This window comes from Embiotoca jacksoni, unplaced genomic scaffold (assembly GCF_022577435.1).
Source record: "Embiotoca jacksoni isolate LCO1_2020_lvr unplaced genomic scaffold, fEmbJac1.0.p SCAF_15, whole genome shotgun sequence".
In the NCBI taxonomy this organism is placed as follows: Eukaryota; Metazoa; Chordata; class Actinopteri; family Embiotocidae; genus Embiotoca; species Embiotoca jacksoni.
This window is the reverse complement of record NW_027185285.1, coordinates 4,697,018-4,712,731: the sequence shown is the minus strand read 5'-3', so window position 1 is coordinate 4,712,731 and position 15,714 is coordinate 4,697,018. Positions and strand designations below refer to the sequence as shown.

General features: G+C 45.4%; 3 protein-coding genes across 4 annotated transcripts; 1 reads left to right on the top strand and 2 right to left on the bottom strand.

The window, feature by feature from the left end:
- Positions 1-250: 250 nt before the first annotated feature.
- LOC138197714 (proton channel OTOP2-like) lies at positions 251-2,347 on the bottom strand. Its single transcript, XM_069148575.1, has 6 exons — positions 2,005-2,347; positions 1,789-1,925; positions 1,648-1,706; positions 1,476-1,564; positions 533-1,374; positions 251-421 (listed from the first exon to the last, which is right to left on the bottom strand). The coding sequence occupies exons 1-6, from the start codon at positions 2,345-2,347 to the stop codon at positions 251-253; spliced, it is 1,641 nt and encodes a 546-aa protein (XP_069004676.1).
- Positions 2,348-3,425: 1,078 nt separating this feature from the next.
- LOC138197961 (tripartite motif-containing protein 16-like) lies at positions 3,426-8,524 on the bottom strand. Of its 2 annotated transcripts, none has more exons than XM_069149029.1 (6): positions 7,882-8,524; positions 7,564-7,659; positions 7,233-7,466; positions 6,810-6,981; positions 6,428-6,505; positions 3,426-6,307 (listed from the first exon to the last, which is right to left on the bottom strand). In XM_069149029.1, exons 1-6 carry the CDS (start codon positions 8,293-8,295, stop codon positions 5,772-5,774), a joined length of 1,530 nt encoding a protein of 509 aa, XP_069005130.1. In that variant the 5' UTR covers positions 8,296-8,524; the 3' UTR covers positions 3,426-5,771. The 2 variants fall into 2 exon arrangements, with proteins under 2 accessions (XP_069005130.1, XP_069005131.1); XM_069149030.1 differs by having other exon boundaries at positions 6,428-6,502.
- Positions 3,874-5,286, top strand: amn (amnion associated transmembrane protein). Its single transcript, XM_069149034.1, has one exon. The coding sequence runs from the start codon at positions 3,874-3,876 to the stop codon at positions 5,284-5,286; it is 1,413 nt and encodes a 470-aa protein (XP_069005135.1).
- Positions 8,525-15,714: the final 7,190 nt, after the last annotated feature.

Sequence of the window (15,714 nt, the reverse complement as noted above, 5' to 3'; positions counted from 1 at the left end):
TGACTATCACATTACTCAAGTGACCAAGAATTTCAATAACCAATGAAGTTTTATGACTATCAATAACTATGTGTGTAAATGGCCTGCAGAACATCATCAAACCCACAACCCTCTTATGTACATAAATATGTCCAGAAAACAACCAATGACAATGTATAGTGAAATGTGTTAGAAAAAATTATATATATTAATACGTTCAACATAAATTTTATAATACATAAAATAACTTTATGTTAAAAAATAATTCAATCTAAGAAATTAAGTATACCTCAAAGAGACTGGCAACGGAGTGCATACGATAGAAGATTCCAAAAGGAAGTCCAATGTTCACAATTGCTGTCCACATTGTGTATTTGTAGAAGTACAACTCAACAGGATGGTCAAACTGGGGACGAGCCCCGAATGCTGGCATGATCCACAGCTGTCAACAGAGAAGGAAGGAGGAATAAGTAGGACATATTTTCACAGGAAACATCACTGTTCTGTTAAAATTATAGTTGATTTAAGAAAAACAAGTAACAAAAAAACTTACAATTATGTTTGCAAGCATTAAAAAGGCACAGACTTCCTTCAGGACTCTCCTCTTCCAACTTTGTTTATCAGCACCTGAAGTCAGGAAGTAGCTGGACTTCTTGCACTCCACTTCAATGCTCATCTCTGCATGTTCTTGGAGGGCGTGGGCATTTGTGTGCAGAGCCGCTTCCTGCATCACAATAAATGGCTCCCGATGGAGGCCTTCGATGATAAAATAATTCTGCAAGCCAAGCTGGAGCACCAGCAGCACAGCCCAGCTCAAGTTGAGGGCATTCAGGTAGCCTCTGGCTCCTGTCGCCACCATTGCCACAATAGTGAAATAGCTGATAATGAGCTGCCCCATCGAGGCTCCCACCAGCAGCCCCACATCCAGGCTACGGGTGGGGTTCTTCTCTGATACATGCTCCCTGTGGTCCAGCCTGTAAACAATGCAGCCAATCATAGTGGAGAGGAACATAAGGCTGACTATCACTATGTTCATGATAAAATGAATCAGCAGAGCCTGATTTCTCTTGTCCTCCTCCTCCTCTTCTTCTTCTTTCAGTACGTCCACCTCGTACATTATAAATGTTACAAGTCCGGCCACCACTAGGAATATTCCCATCACAGGTCCTAAACACACGCCCTTCAGACAGAACTTAACTTTGTGACGGCTGTGATGCTCCACAATTCGACCCACATTTTTCCACATGATGTAGGCCATAGCAGAGGCAAAGAGGCTGTATTCTATGTTGAAGGGGTACAGGTAGTAGAAAGCCTCTCTGAAGGTGTCACACGCCGAGTGACTGCATTTACACTTCTTGTCACCATAGCTGGCTGAAATGAGAGGAGTAGCTTTGAGTGACTTTTACTCTTAAACGGAGACGTCCTAATCTGATTAAAATTGTCAACCTATGCCTTGATACCTCTGTGCAGCTTGTGAGAGACATTGATGTGCAGATCAGGAATCTCAGTTTGGTGAACTGATTCTTCAGTCACTGCTGCCATCCATAGCACCAGGTTAGTTGAAAGCGTAAGAGTAAGCCCACACCTGGAAGAGTGAAAACACGAGTCTGATTACAGATGCTGAAGTGAGTGAAGAACTGACAGTCGTGAGAAAAGAAAACAGTTTACCGTGTAACATTTGTATGTAGCTGCACACAATCCTTCGCATGAGTCCACAGGAAGAAGCTCTAACGGACAACTTTTGTTAAGTTTTGCCAATGCAGTCAAAGTGCAAGTACGACTATGATTCTGCAATGCATAAGCACCAACCTGGACAAACAGGAATACAGCTTGCACCACAGGGAAGGCTACTTTAACAGCAGAATCACAGTGAAGGTAGCTCACATAGTAGGCAATCTTAAAGACGTCCATGAGGAGACTAAGCAATCCAAACAGCACAAGTCCAGCTGCAATACAAACAAGCGAGTGCTTAAGATTTGAAATCACGCTCATTTAAAGCAGTGAGAGTTTGTGTAGAGTTCTCACCTTTGAGCCATACAGGCCCGGCATAGCTATCTTTGAACAAGATCGCTTGATTCTTTCGAGAGGTTAAGGCCGTGTAGAACAGCATCCACAGCATAGTGAGCAGGAGGAGGATGATGAGGAAGATCTGCCGGTGCACAGCAGTGATGGCCACGCTGTTGAACGCACTGCCGCTGACCAGAGCACAGCCCAGGATCAGAATGTTGATGCAGATTATGCCAGACAGGAGCCATCCACCACCATGGTGGGCCCTCGACATCACTGCCTCCACATGCTGGGCGTGCACTCTCACGCCCCCCACACTGGGAGGATTGGAAGGACTGGGCAGTGGCTGGATGTTTTCCATCTGTGCCGCTGTTTCAATGTTAGATGGATGGGCCTCGACAACATCATTTGGTGTTTTTCTACAAAAGAAACAACAACAGTCATTCCGATGATTCACCCTCAGTAAAACAGCAGTAACGCAACACATTGAGAAATACACTATGAACCTATGAGGGCTCCTACACGGGATGTTAATAGGTCTCAGGAAGTACGTAGCTACTAACCAGGATTAAAAGCCAGAGGCTGAAATGTGAGCACACCTGTGTGTATTTGCTGCATGTGTACAAGCACTGTCGATGGACAACCGCGTCAAGTTTTATTTTCAGAGGTGCGTTTACATATAGGTAGGCATGCGAGACTAACATCCATTTCCCTTGATCTGAATACCTCACACAGTTTAACTGTTGCACAGTGTGTACTGCGCACGTACGCGTCATCTTGCAGTAGAAATTAAATTGTGGCATAATAATAGGAAACCCTAAACCTTACATTTTGCAGCACCCTCCACTGGCAAGTCGAGCAACCACATAGCACCAGCAAAAGAAAATCTCATTTTGGTCAACAGGCATAGTAGCACTGCAAAGTTAACAAAAGAGCTGAACTGCTTCTCTGCAAACTTACCTGGAGACAAGTCTGTTGCAGGTCTGCGACATCTGTTGAGCTACAGTTTTCATGATGTTTCCATGACTAGATCAATCTTAGGACATGAGGGACTGTGTATACTACATTCAAGTTCAAATGCATCCATGAAGATTACACTAGTGGGAGTAAGGAAGTAACTGTGAACCGTGTTCTCTGTAGGAACTCAGCACCAGGTGCAGTAAATGGAGAGAAACAGGTGCAAGTAGTTTGAGCTGATTAGGTATTTCTGTTCACCCCCCTTCTCCCCCTCCACACACACACACACACACACACAGTGGCCTTCCAACACGTTTTTAGCGGGTAGTTCTGATCACCCATTCCATCTCAATTTCTGTTAAGCCACATATTTTATCGATATTCCATGTGAGCCACTGTGTGTCTGTTTGTCATGCAGGATTATGGTACACTGTGAAAATCTCAACATAGAAAGGTTGAAAAAAGGCTAAGGTCAAAGTAACTAAGGGTTTGGAGGACTTTATTTGACATTTGCCCATATCAAAAGTCAATTAATATTTACCGTATTAGTTTAAATGCTTTCAGTACTTCACAATTATACGTCTTAGGTTAGTTATATGTTAGTTAAAAGAAGAGATAGGAGAGGTCTGTCTGAATAATGTCAGACCTATTTAATATTCATAGAAATGTATTCATAAGATATTGTGATGAAAGATCAGCTAGAAAGGGGGAAACATAAAAGGATAAATCCATACTTAATAGGAGTAAGGGCTTTTTGGATTCAGGGCAAAAACTTGTGTGTTAATGCAGGTCTGTAAATGTGAATCTTTAACAGGTCACCTGTTTTAACTGGCTGATGTGGCTTAGAGATCATGAACTGCACTCGTGTTAGTCACAAGATTGGAAACAAAGGTCACATCATGTACTCTCTGCCTGTCACAAACATTCAAGATGCTGAAAACACCTGACGTGCTGCTGCTCCTCTTTCTGGTCGGGGCAGCGGACGCCCTGTACAAACAGTGGATCGCTGACACCAACTATGAGAATAAGACCAACTGGGACAAAGGAGCTGTTCCATGCGGCAGTGACACGGTTCAGTTTCCAGCTCAAAGAAAAGTGTCTGTGTTCGTGGAGACCGCACATGCTGTGCGGGAGATGAGGTTGCCAGCTGATGGAGAGTTCATCCTGAACTCAGGGGCTGGGTTTTATGTTGTCAACGGACAAGAACCGGGCTGTGGAGCAGGTGTCACAACTCAGTTCAAAGATTCAGAGTCTCTTCAGTGGTTTAATCCAGCTCTGTGGAAAGTGGCTGCAACTCCGAGTGACCTGCAGAATGGAAACTTCCTGTTCTCAGTCCATGAGGAGAGTGTCCCCTGCCTGTATGATGATGTTGTTTTCAAAGCACTCTCCTCCTTCAGAGTGGACACCAGCTCCAGTCAGTCCATCATCCCTGTCAAATCTGTGTCTGTGCTGGGGAAGGTGTTCGACAGCAGATCTGAGTTCTTCCAATATTTCAGCTCACGATCGGGCCGACTGCAGTTTCACGGATCCTCTGCTGTCACCGTTGGAAACCCAGGCTGCGGGGATCCTTCTGGCTGTGACTGTGGGAATTCTGTAAACCATCAGCGGATCTGTAGCACAATAACATGCACCTCTCTGAGCTGTAAGAAGCCTCTCGTCCCTGTGCAACACTGCTGTGAGGTGTGTGGAGCCATCGTCACTATCCATTACGCTGCACGTTTCAATCTGCAGACTTATAGGGAACGAATCCGTCACCTTTTTCTCATCCTGCCACAGTACAAATCCATTCAGCTGGGCATGTCTAAAGTCATGAAGTCCCAGCAGTTGATGAGGGTCATCCCTTTTGGTGCGTCACCTGAGATCCAGGTAGTTATTCTGGACGGAGAGAATGGCACACAGTCAGAAGCTCTGGCTTGGGACATACTGAAAGATGTTCGCTCTCATGGCTCTAACCTGGGAATTGTGGAGGCTGAATTTCAAGCATCCTCTGGGAGCAGCAGTGATCAGTCTGGAGGCAATGCAGGGATGGTGGTTGGAGTTGTGTTTGGGGTTTTACTTGTGATTTCACTCATTATTATCATAGTAGTCCTCATTCAAAGAGGAGTTATTCAAATGCCATCAATGCCCTCTCTGAGCAGCCTGAGGAATAACGTTAATGTTGGAGAAGTCGGTGGGCCTCTTGACCACGGGTATGATAATCCCATATTTGACAAGCCCAACATGATGCCTGACATTCCCACTCTATATGGGCCTGAAGTGAATAATTCAATCTCCATGACTCAGACAGGTGTGCACTTTGTAAATCCAGTTTATGATGAGAACGAAACGGATTTTACTGCCTGAAGCTCAACTTCCACATGCGTTAACAATTTAAAGTACTTTTGCATTGACAAGGTGATTTTACAATCTACGAATAATATATACACTTATAGCTTTACAACATTTGAGCAGTTTAGATAAGCTCCTGAACTGCTAACAGACAGTAAAGCTTTTAATGACCAAATAAAGTTGTGAAAAAAAATAAAGGAATTATTGGCCGGCAATTGTGTGTTTTTTCCTCTCATTTATATCACATTCAAGAGCTTTAAAGTTGCAACTTAGCTGCAGTAAATTTCGAACACCTTCTACTGCACAGGTTGTTTTTAAAAAAAAAAATTCATGTTGCACAGTTACCACTAGATGGTAGCAAATTTAACCTTCGATGACATGTATGTGAAAAGTCCTCCTTATATACTATATCTTTATGTGCTCTGTTATGTAACAATACTGCATTTTTTTTTTTTTACTAGCTCACAGTGAACGCAGCTGCTAATGTGTTTTCAAAGACATCATTTTGCATCAACCAGAGAGACTACATTGTCTTTCTTTGATAGCCACACTGTAACATATAGGGGCTCTGTGAAATCAGCCGTGTACATGTGGAGCAGCTTCATAGAGCCAGTTACATCATAGAAAGACACGGAGCCTTGGTGAAAGTCGACATAAAGACCGATCCTGGTGATATTAGTGACTTCCAAAACCGTCTCCTCACCACCATGCCAGGCAGAGAAACCTCGGCTGTTCCTTCCTACGCACCAAGAAAAGTCATTCCCAGTGATGCAGCTGGTGCTTTGCTCCCCCTTACGATCAATACTCTTGTAGGTGACACCTATATGTGCGCCTTTCCCACTCAGCTCGGCCTCGATGTAGTGTCTCCCCAAGTAGAGGCTCTCTGAAGTCAAGGCCTGGCGCCAGTATTCAAAGCGAACAGGTTGGTCGGGGTAGCTGTGCTGCCAGGGGCTGGTGTTGGTCAGCTTTCTGTTTTCCTCCATTATACGTAGGAAATGATGGATGCTGTCTGGGTCAAAGGTCAAACTGCTTGAGTCTAAAAAATTTTTTTTAAAAAAGGGGACAAACAATTTGTGTTTAATTCATAAGCCAAATGAACAGATGTCATTTGACAAACAGAAAACACACAACATAATGTACTGAAAAGTGTATTTACATTTCAAAAAGTCCTCTCGGGTCTCAGGGTCAGGCAGAGATGAAGGCTGAGAGTCTGGCATCAGGGATTTAGTACCTGCTTCATCATTTGACAGAGAGGTTATTCATTCATGAAGGTATACTGATTATTTAAATATAACAGGGGGTATAAACAAAGATCTGACCAAAGATGATTAAATACAGAGACTGAAATCATGCAGTTCTATGAGGCTGTATTATTATATGGCTATCCATCTAGTTGTTAAGATATTTTGGTCTTGATTAACTGACTGCCAAACTGCCATCCCACTGATACAGGCTGATCACATGACTAAAAAGAGCACAGCAAGAAACATGTCTGAGGCAGTTTCCTCTAAAGATCGAGTACAATAAAGTACACTCACCAGTTTTGCAAATCATTGTTAGTTTTTCCCTGTAGGAGGAGAAAATCAGGTCACACAGGTCCTGTGTAGCATCAGTCACCACTTGGACATAAGAAGTTAGATGTTCCATGCGGTTGATGCACACACTGGGCACACAAACATCTGCCACACCTTTCTTCCACTCAGAATACTCCTGCAACAAGCCGAAACAAACATTTATCAGGTAACATGATGTCAAATGATGCTGTTATAAAACATGCAACTTATTCTCTCTGGTCCAGAACTTTTCTCTGCCAGGGATGACTGCTCTGTGTACACTGTCAACACACCAGCATCCAAAATAATTACCAACCATCCTGAGTTAATCCCATAAACACACCCACTGGAACATGCAAATTCTTTACTTTACATTAACCTCTATTATCTATTTTACATATTGTGTACCTGCAGGAAGTCAACATCAAACTTGCTCCTGGACAGTTTGTTCATTTGAGCCAATGTTTTCATCAGTTCTGCTCTCCTCTGCTCTAGATGTGTTTGAATGCCCTCTGCCTGTCTGAGGGCCTGTTTCTGCTCTTCCTCCAGCTCCTCCATCACTCCTCTTCTGGCCTCCTCCACAGCTGCGTGCAGCTGGGTGAACTGCTGTTCAACGGTAACACAAACCTCCTGCACAGAAGACTGAAGGGACAGAGAGAAAAGACCAAAAAAAAAGTATTAAAATAGCATATTTAAACAAAGATGGGTTATGGCGTATTATTTGCCTACATGAGATTACCTTGATTAAGTCATTGTTGCTCTGTAGTTTTCCAATCGCTTTCTCAGCAGCTGAGGCACTCTGACTGACCTCTTCCTGTTTTTTCTGCAGTTCAGTCTACAAACAACATAAATGACAATCATCAAAAACAAGACCGCAACACACGCATCATTTTTTCAAATAAAAACCAATGCAAGACCATTACTGATTTATTTGTAATGACTTTTACCTCTTTTTCCAGTGCAAAGAAAATTAAAACTCTTCCTTGTCAGGACTTAAGCCAAATTGAAATGCATTTTACAATATTTAATAAATGAATTGTACTGTGTGTTGTGAGACCTCAAACTGCATGCGGGCCTCCTCCAAAGATGCTGTCGTGTGCCCTTCGTGCTCCTGACTCTCACAATCCAGACACACACAGCAGCTGTCCATCAGGCAGAAGCGTTTTAGAGGAAGCTGATGAACCTCACAAGTCTGACAGTCGATGTCATGGAGGGGATCCACCAAACGATGGTTTTGAAATTTTGTGTTTTCCAGATGGGGTCTGAGATGGCCCTCGCAGTAGGAAACCCGGCAGGTCAGGCAGGATTTCAGTGCTCTGCTGGGGCTGTCCATACATGAATCACACAACACATCTTGGGGCAGCAGCGTGTCAGACGTCTGACTTGTAGGATCCTCCAGTTCCTCCGTTATGTCGACACTGTGTTGATTCTCTGTCAAAGTCTCCTCACTGTTGCTGCTGAGAGTCGCCATGGTTCCGTGTTCCTCTCAACCTGAAGCTGTTGAGCTTCGTTTTAGACCGTCAAAAAGGACTGATCTGCACTTAGAGTTGTGTTTTCCTGCTTTTTCAAAGATCCAAAGACATTCTGGGTGCATAAGGAAAGAATTGAGAACCACGCCCAAGGTATTTGTGCTTGGCCAGCCAAAGCGGTCTCATTTTTCACCCCTCCCTTGCTTAGCTCTTGTCTTTGTCCTAAATCCAGCCTGACTAAATTTAGGACAGAGCAGATTACAAATTGAGGGAGGAAATGATTGTATTACGAGCCTACCAGGGAGGGCAATGAACATCCTCCCTAACCCTTTACTACTTATTCTACATCTGATAAAGTTCTATTTTAAGGTTTATTTTTGGAATAAAACTATGACAGGAAAATAACTACATCAGGGTCTGTCCCAAGATAAAGTAGTCTATGGATCAGTGTTATTTATGGATCATATTCTCGCTGTTATCCTTTTAAAATATATATATTTTTTTTTACTGGGACCTTTGGTGCTAAAAGTAACCATGTGGGAGAATTTCCTCTTCTTTTTGATAACAGTGTTATGTCAGAGGCATGCAATGTCCAGACAACACCCCTTATCTACAGTACAACTTCCTGATTTCATGTCAGGCAGTACAGAGGAAACTGTAGTTTGTGTGGGAGCAGCAAGTGAGGATCATCACTATGGCTGAAGATGCCAAAACAAGTATTTTCCACTGTGCTCTGTGTGCGTCTCTCTCACACACAGACACACACACACACACACTGATATCTGGGCAGAGACTTAAAATGCTGTTAGTGTAAACAGGTAATGACCCCGACACGATGCTCATTGACCTGTAAAAACTCTACAGTATGATTACATACAAACAGTGCATATTTAGAACTCAGCATATTTATACGTTGATAAATATGATGAGGATAAATTTACTGAATGCAAGTGGCTTTAGAAATAACGAGGCCATCCATCTAAATGTTAAACTACCAATGAAACTCTGAACAAATTCTACAAGTATTTAAAAGTTCCAGAAATGTTCACATTTTATTTAATACGTCGTTGTTTAATTATATTTTTTATCACCACATTTTAGTCGGAATATTGCTTCAATGATTTCTGAACTGTCTTTGCTTTACAATCTTTTTGTGTATGTAAGTCTGGTGGAAATGAGGAAATCACCCTTTAATCTAATTGAGTTTTTTTGTAGAGAAATAGTAGGGTACAGCTAAAAAAAAAAAAAAATATCAATAGGAGTAACATCAGAACCAGCAATAAAGAAAAACAAATGTGTACGATTGGTTTAATTCTAGTATGACTTATCTTAATAATATCGATGATACCACTGCCCACAGCCTCCACCCACCCTTAAATTCCCAGAAATGTGAGAAGTGCCCCATAATGGTAGCTTCTGGCCCGACTTTTCCACTATTGGTGTCAGCTTTGTTGTACTCAACTCTACTTTTGGTACCAGGTGTTTTTGATGAATTTTTTACTGCACATGCCCCATTAATTGAGTTGTCCAGTGAATAAAAAAAATAAATAGATAAATAAAAAAAAAATGCAGTTATTGTGATGATTCTCTGACAAATCAATGGTCTGCAGTGTTTTTGTAATCGGTTGAAAACGCTGTAGCAAAGTTTTTTTTTTTTTAATTTTTTTTTTATTATGAAACTGGTATCTTATTTTTTTGGAGATACCACTGAAGAAACTACGCTAACCGAGTGTACCTGAACGCATCGTGAACTTTCCCCTTCAAGCTGAATGTAACCCGAATCAAGAAAATGGCGCTGGCTTGATGAAGACGTTACCTCATCGCTCCACAGGTACTGTAAAAATATGCTTACGACTCTTTAAGTTCACTGTCACACTAAGGTGAATATTTCAGGGACAACTTCGCCGTGTTTCGAGATGACTGTGATAGATATGTGACGTCGGGAGTGCAGTTAAACCGAGTGTTTTAGCCGAGAGTAACGGCCGCGTTAAGATGCCAGTTAGCCGTTACATGTAGTAAAGCGGGGTTGCCGCCACCAACCGCCATGTTGTGCTTTTTTTTTTTTTTTGCCAACTGAGTACGAAGTTGTTGTGATCTCCGCTATTTTTTTTTTTTGATGGTCATACATTTTATTTGAGTAGCAGGAAGAATATTATTTATCTTTCTAATGACTGATATTTTATTTACGCTTTTCTGTATTTTCCTATTGTTTTGAATACTAATGTACGAATGTAGTACAGGAACATATTTTGATATAGAGTCAATAAAATGGCGCTGGCTTGATGAAGACGTCATCTCGTCGCATGTTTCGTCATTGATCCGCAGTGTCACATGTTACCGGTCCAGGTACCCCCTTAGGTCTCTCCGTCAGAGTAGTCAAGACTCCTGCTCCCGTCTTGTTTGTGTGATTGGTTCTTTGATTTGGTGAGCAGGGAGCAGCTGAGGACTTTTTTATTTTTTTTGTACTATTATCTGAGGCGATCTTGTACGCCTCCTGCATGCTCTTTTGTCTGGACTGTGGCTCTTGTTCAGGTTTCAGGTCAAAGAGCAAATCGGGGGGGGGGGTGGTGCTCTTCCATCCAGGAGAAGGAACGGTGAAGATCCTGCTCCCTCATGTCTTGTGCAGTTGTGAACTTACGTGGAGTTAAGGTGGTTCTTCCGTTCAGCCCTTTTTCTCCTCTTGCAGAGTCCGCAGCATCTGTAGAAGCGTCCTGTTCGTTCGTTCCCGTGCGGGCGGTAGCGGGGGCAGTTCGAGAGTGAGCGATTCCCGCCAACTGTTGGGAGAGTCTTTGGAAAAGGTTGTTCCCGAATTCCTGCCCCCTTGGTCGTGATGTAACTTTTCGGGGTACCCAAAGCGTGGAATAAAGTCATGAAAGATTTTCTCAGCAGCCGTTCGACCTGACTTATTCTTGGTCGGGTAGGCCTCTGCAAAGCGATCTGCTGGGACTAAGATGTACTCGTAGCCTCCTTTACTCGGCGCAAGATGGAGATGGTCAACAGAGATTAGCTCAAAGGGGGCACTGGTTTGTTATTGAGCCCGTCGGCGCTCTCTCTGGGACGTTTGGCCGCTTCTGTTTAACACACCGACGCTGGCGAATGACATGGTCTTCAATTTCACGCTGCATAAAAGGCCAGTAAAATCTTCCTCGAGCCAAGTGAATGACCTCGTCTGCGCCGACGTGCCCCATATCATCACGCAGTCGACTTGTCGAGTGTGAGTCTGTTCCATTCATGAACTAGTCTGCGTTGTCTCTCGTCCCGTTTGTCTCTTGTCTTTACCGTTTGGATTCCATCCTCCTCTTTTTAGGTTTATCACCTCACAGATGGGAGCATCGTCCTCCTGAGCAGCTCGAACACTTTCTGTAGTGATAACCGGACTTCCCTCGGGAACCGTTTCATCGGCACCAGAATGTAGCTGCAACGCAGCCACCCGTGGCACGTCGTCGCCTCTCTGAGCTTTGTCACCTTGCCAGATGGCCGAGACTACATCTGGGGCCTTTATTTCAGTGTACCCGCTCAGGCGCTCGTGAAGTTGCACTGGGTAACGCGACAGGGTGTCGGCGTCTGCGTTTGACTTGCCTGGACGATATTTGACGGCGAAATGGAAGTCGGCTCACTCACCCACCCGCCGATGTCCAACTGCGTTCAACTTGGCCGTGCTCAATACGTAAGTCAGGGGATTATTATCAAGTGTATACGGTGAAGGTTGGTGCATAATAGAGACAATCTCTAAATTTATCATGGATTGCCCACTTTAATGCAAGGAGCTCGAGCTTGCCAGAATGCAGATGATAGTTTTTCTCAGCGGGCGTGAGTGTCCTTGAACCGTAAGCGATAACACAGAGTTTGTTTCCCTGTTGTTGATAGAGCACCGGCCCCAGACCTTCATTTGAAGTGTCGGTGTGAAGGACGAAGGGCAAATTAAAGTCTGGGTAGGCCGAGATGGGTGGACTGCTCAGCATGTCAACAAGGCGCGACACCACGGCGCTGTGTTCCGGTGTCCTCTGGACAGGTGCTTTGGATGAGAGCTGGCCATTATTTTTGCCCTTAGGCTGGGTCTTCTTAGATCTAGTTGTGATGAGTTTCTGGCTAGACTCACTTGGGCCTTCTATGAGATTAAACAATGGCCTGGCTATCCTAGAAAAGTCTTGAATGAAGGTTCTATAATAGCCTCGAAACCCCAGGAGGGCTCTAACTTCTACCACATTCTTTGGCTCTCTATCCTTCAAATGGTGACCAGCTTCAAGATCTTTAGGGTGTATCTGGATACCTTCACTCGTCACTAGACGCCCTACATATCTTATCTTTTCTTTTTTAAATAGTTCACATTTCGTTGGGCGTAGTTTAACACCATGCTCTCGTAGGCGGCGGAGCACTCGCCTCAGATCATCAACGTGGTCATGAAAGTTGTTGGAGTAACAGAGCACGTCGTCCAAATGTGGAGAGCAACACTCGTCCCTTAGGCCGTCAAGGACTCCCTCCATGTACCTTTGAAATGCGGCCGGGGGCCGTTGGTGAGGCCAAATGGGAGGCGGATCCACTCGTATAGCCCCCACGCCGTGCTAAAAGCGGTCACGTGTCTGCAACTCTCATCAACAAAACCCTGGTGGTGAGCGCTGCCTTGGCCGAGTATTGAGAACCACGAGTACCCCCCCCCCTCCCCCCAGGTTGTCCAGCAGGCCCTGTGTGCGTGGAAGAGGGTGGCGGGTCGGGGACAGTTTTGCTGTTCACGCCCCGAAAGTCAACGCACAGACGCAAGGTCTTGTCTTTTTTTTTTCTGACGCAGACCGCCGGGGACGAGTAGGGTGAGGTGGACTTCCTGATCCAGCCGTGGTTGAGCAGGTTTTGAACATAGTCCTTTACCTCTTTGTACAAGGGCTTAGGAACAGAGTTGTAGGATGCTTGGACTGGTGCTCCATCCTTTTAGGTGGATTGTCAGCTGCGAGTTTGGAATGCAACCGATGTCCGAGTCGTCCTTGGCAAACACACCTGACTCTTCATACAACATGTCGCTGACTATTTTTTGTTCATCCTCTTCCAGGTGCGATACGTCGACAGGTGGGTGCCATTTCTTTCCTGTCATGTTTTTAGTCTCACATTCATCACTCCTTTGTCTCTGATTATCTGTTTTTTAGCTGCGCTGAGTTTACAGTGGGATGGCACGTTGTCTCTGAACCACCTGGAAAACAGTTAACTGGTTTCACTTCAGTAACTTCCTCCACAGCGCCTAGAACTGTTCTCTTTGTGAGGTGGATATCATGTCTAGTGGGGTCCTGAACAGGGATTTTTTTTTTTAACAACTTTTGTGGACGCCCACTTGGAACATCGACCAAGGCTGGAAATAGCTCTAATCCCTCAGGACAGTTAAACAAAACATTGGGTTGAAAGAGCATAGCCCCACCCCTGGGCCATTCCTTCACTCTACACTTAACCTCACAAATCATTCCAGCAGGAATAGTTACACCTCTCTTCCCTGTTCTCACACTGCACTCAAACGCGGCCTCGTCACGGGTCAAGACTTGCGAAGCGGAAACCATAGCTGCCACCGCACTGTCACTGATGCTTAAAGCTTCTTTGAGTAAAGCAGAAACATCAATCTCATCCGGTTGTTCTTTGTTTGTTTCGATTATTTCCGCTAGGACATTTACCGCCTAAAAGTGGACAGCTTAGACAGTTATGACTGACTAATAATGGCACTTGTATGGTAACATGTCCATGATTTTTACTGCAGACCTTGAGCTCGACATCTGCCCATCCATCGAAGGGGACATCGGTGCCATTTGCGGCAGTAATCTCCAAAGATAGGTCTGAAAGTAGGGATTGGAGTGGCTGGATTTGAACATGGGGGGGGGGGGTACTTTTTTTTCCATCCAGGCTCTCCCCACCATAGTCCCTTGAGCTCCTGAGTCGAGTAACATCTGGAAAAAGACTCCATCGATAGCACGTGAGACCATACGTCGCTTTCCTATTAATTGCGCTAGCCGTTTTCCTTGGTTGTGGTGGACGCGTTGTGTTTGTTATTTTAGAGTGACCGGCTAGTGGCGAGGGCTCCTCGGCTGTCTCGGTCACTGGCCGCCCCTCTCCAGCGACCTTATCCCGTTTCCCGAAACCTCCCATCCGCAGACAGCCGACGGCGCGACGTCCTGCTCGGCCACAAACAAAACAGCGAGGGCAGCTCGCTTTGCTCCGCCGTGCACAGCGACCGCGTCGACCCCCCGGTCTCGCATGTTGGTGCTGCGGGACGGCCTGCTGATGAACAAAGGTCCCCGGGCGTCACACTGTCTGCCGTTTTCACCGTCTGGGCCACGTGTTTGGTCAGCGATGACACTTGTGCGGTCGGTTCTCTTGATAGCGGCACGATTAGCCTGCAACTCAGTGTCAACTTTAGCTCGCTTATCCGAGTCACTGCTGTCGAGCCGAGCTGCGTTAATAGTCACTGGTCGGGTCTCAGCTGCCGTGCCTCGGCGTTTCAGTCTGTCTGCCTCCTCACTGGCAGACTTGGTGACTTGATCTAACAGAAAGTCATCGCTAACCTGCAAATCAGTTAGGAGGGGTTTGAGGTCACGTCTAACGCAGGCTGTTTTTCCTCATTTAACCCTCGGTATGGCGTGTGGAGGAAGGTACCTTGAGCGAGCTTTTTTGTCGTGGCTCGACTCGGCACCAGGCCGTTGAGACTCGAACGAAACACGCCGTTTTAAACCCATGGTTCCGTACAAAAGCTGCTGCGGGCTCTCTTTGTCGCGCTGCTTAGCATTACTTGGCTCTTGAAAAAGCTCAGCGCTATTTTCAACATGCGCCCGGAGGAACCGCTGTAGCTCACCGGCAGTCAAGTCACCTTTGTTTGTTCACATTTCTCTGAATGTACCGGGTTTGACGATCTTAATCGCACAGCGAATTACTTCTGACTCGGTAAAACCTCCCTGCACAAACCTTCATCTATTTATTTTTTTTTACAAAGATTACCGCAAGATATCTCAGAACCAACGTCAGAGATTGGTCCACCGTGTAGCTTAAACTCTCTGCAAAAAAACCTTCAATACCCCCGGTCTCCCGACGCCGGAAGACGAACTCGCCCCGCCAAGGGAAGCGCCGCCGCCGCCTGCTGTGAGCGACTCGGCCGACGCCGCGGGCGACGAGAGTGAGTGGATGCTTCCGTCCACAATCGGCGGACGAGTTGGAACGTCTGCGGTCGGTGTCGTTGAAAGTCTGCCTGGACGATTGCGGTCACGGTGAGGTGGAGTGGAGCGTCGCTGTTGATGAGCTGTCACGAGCGGTGTGGTCTCACTGGCTCCGCCCTCTCCGGCACCTCGGCACAGCGTGTTGCTCGAGTAGACCGTCGAGGAGGAGGAGGAGGAGGAGGAGATGGGCCACACCGTCATCCTCCGGGGGGCTCCCGATTTCTCGCCTCTGATCGTAATCAA

What these genes read in the sequence shown, in the direction of transcription:
- LOC138197714 (XM_069148575.1), bottom strand. Translation starts at nt 2,347, where the DNA reads ATGGAAAACATCCAGCCACTGCCCAGTCCTTCCAATCCTCCCAGTGTG. An exon ending in CTGTATTCCTGTTTGTCCAG is followed by an intron (nt 1,707 to 1,788) that starts GTTGGTGCTTAT and finishes GTTGTCCGTTAG; the next exon opens with AGCTTCTTCCTGTGGACTCA. An exon ending in TCACCAAACTGAGATTCCTG is followed by an intron (nt 1,375 to 1,475) that starts ATCTGCACATCA and finishes AGTAAAAGTCAC; the next exon opens with TCAAAGCTACTCCTCTCATT.
- amn (XM_069149034.1), top strand. Translation starts at nt 3,874, where the DNA reads ATGCTGAAAACACCTGACGTGCTGCTGCTCCTCTTTCTGGTCGGGGCA.
- LOC138197961 (XM_069149029.1), bottom strand. Translation starts at nt 8,295, where the DNA reads ATGGCGACTCTCAGCAGCAACAGTGAGGAGACTTTGACAGAGAATCAA. An exon ending in GCAACAATGACTTAATCAAG is followed by an intron (nt 7,467 to 7,563) that starts GTAATCTCATGT and finishes CTGTCCCTTCAG; the next exon opens with TCTTCTGTGCAGGAGGTTTG. An exon ending in AACAATGATTTGCAAAACTG is followed by an intron (nt 6,506 to 6,809) that starts GTGAGTGTACTT and finishes CAAATGATGAAG; the next exon opens with CAGGTACTAAATCCCTGATG.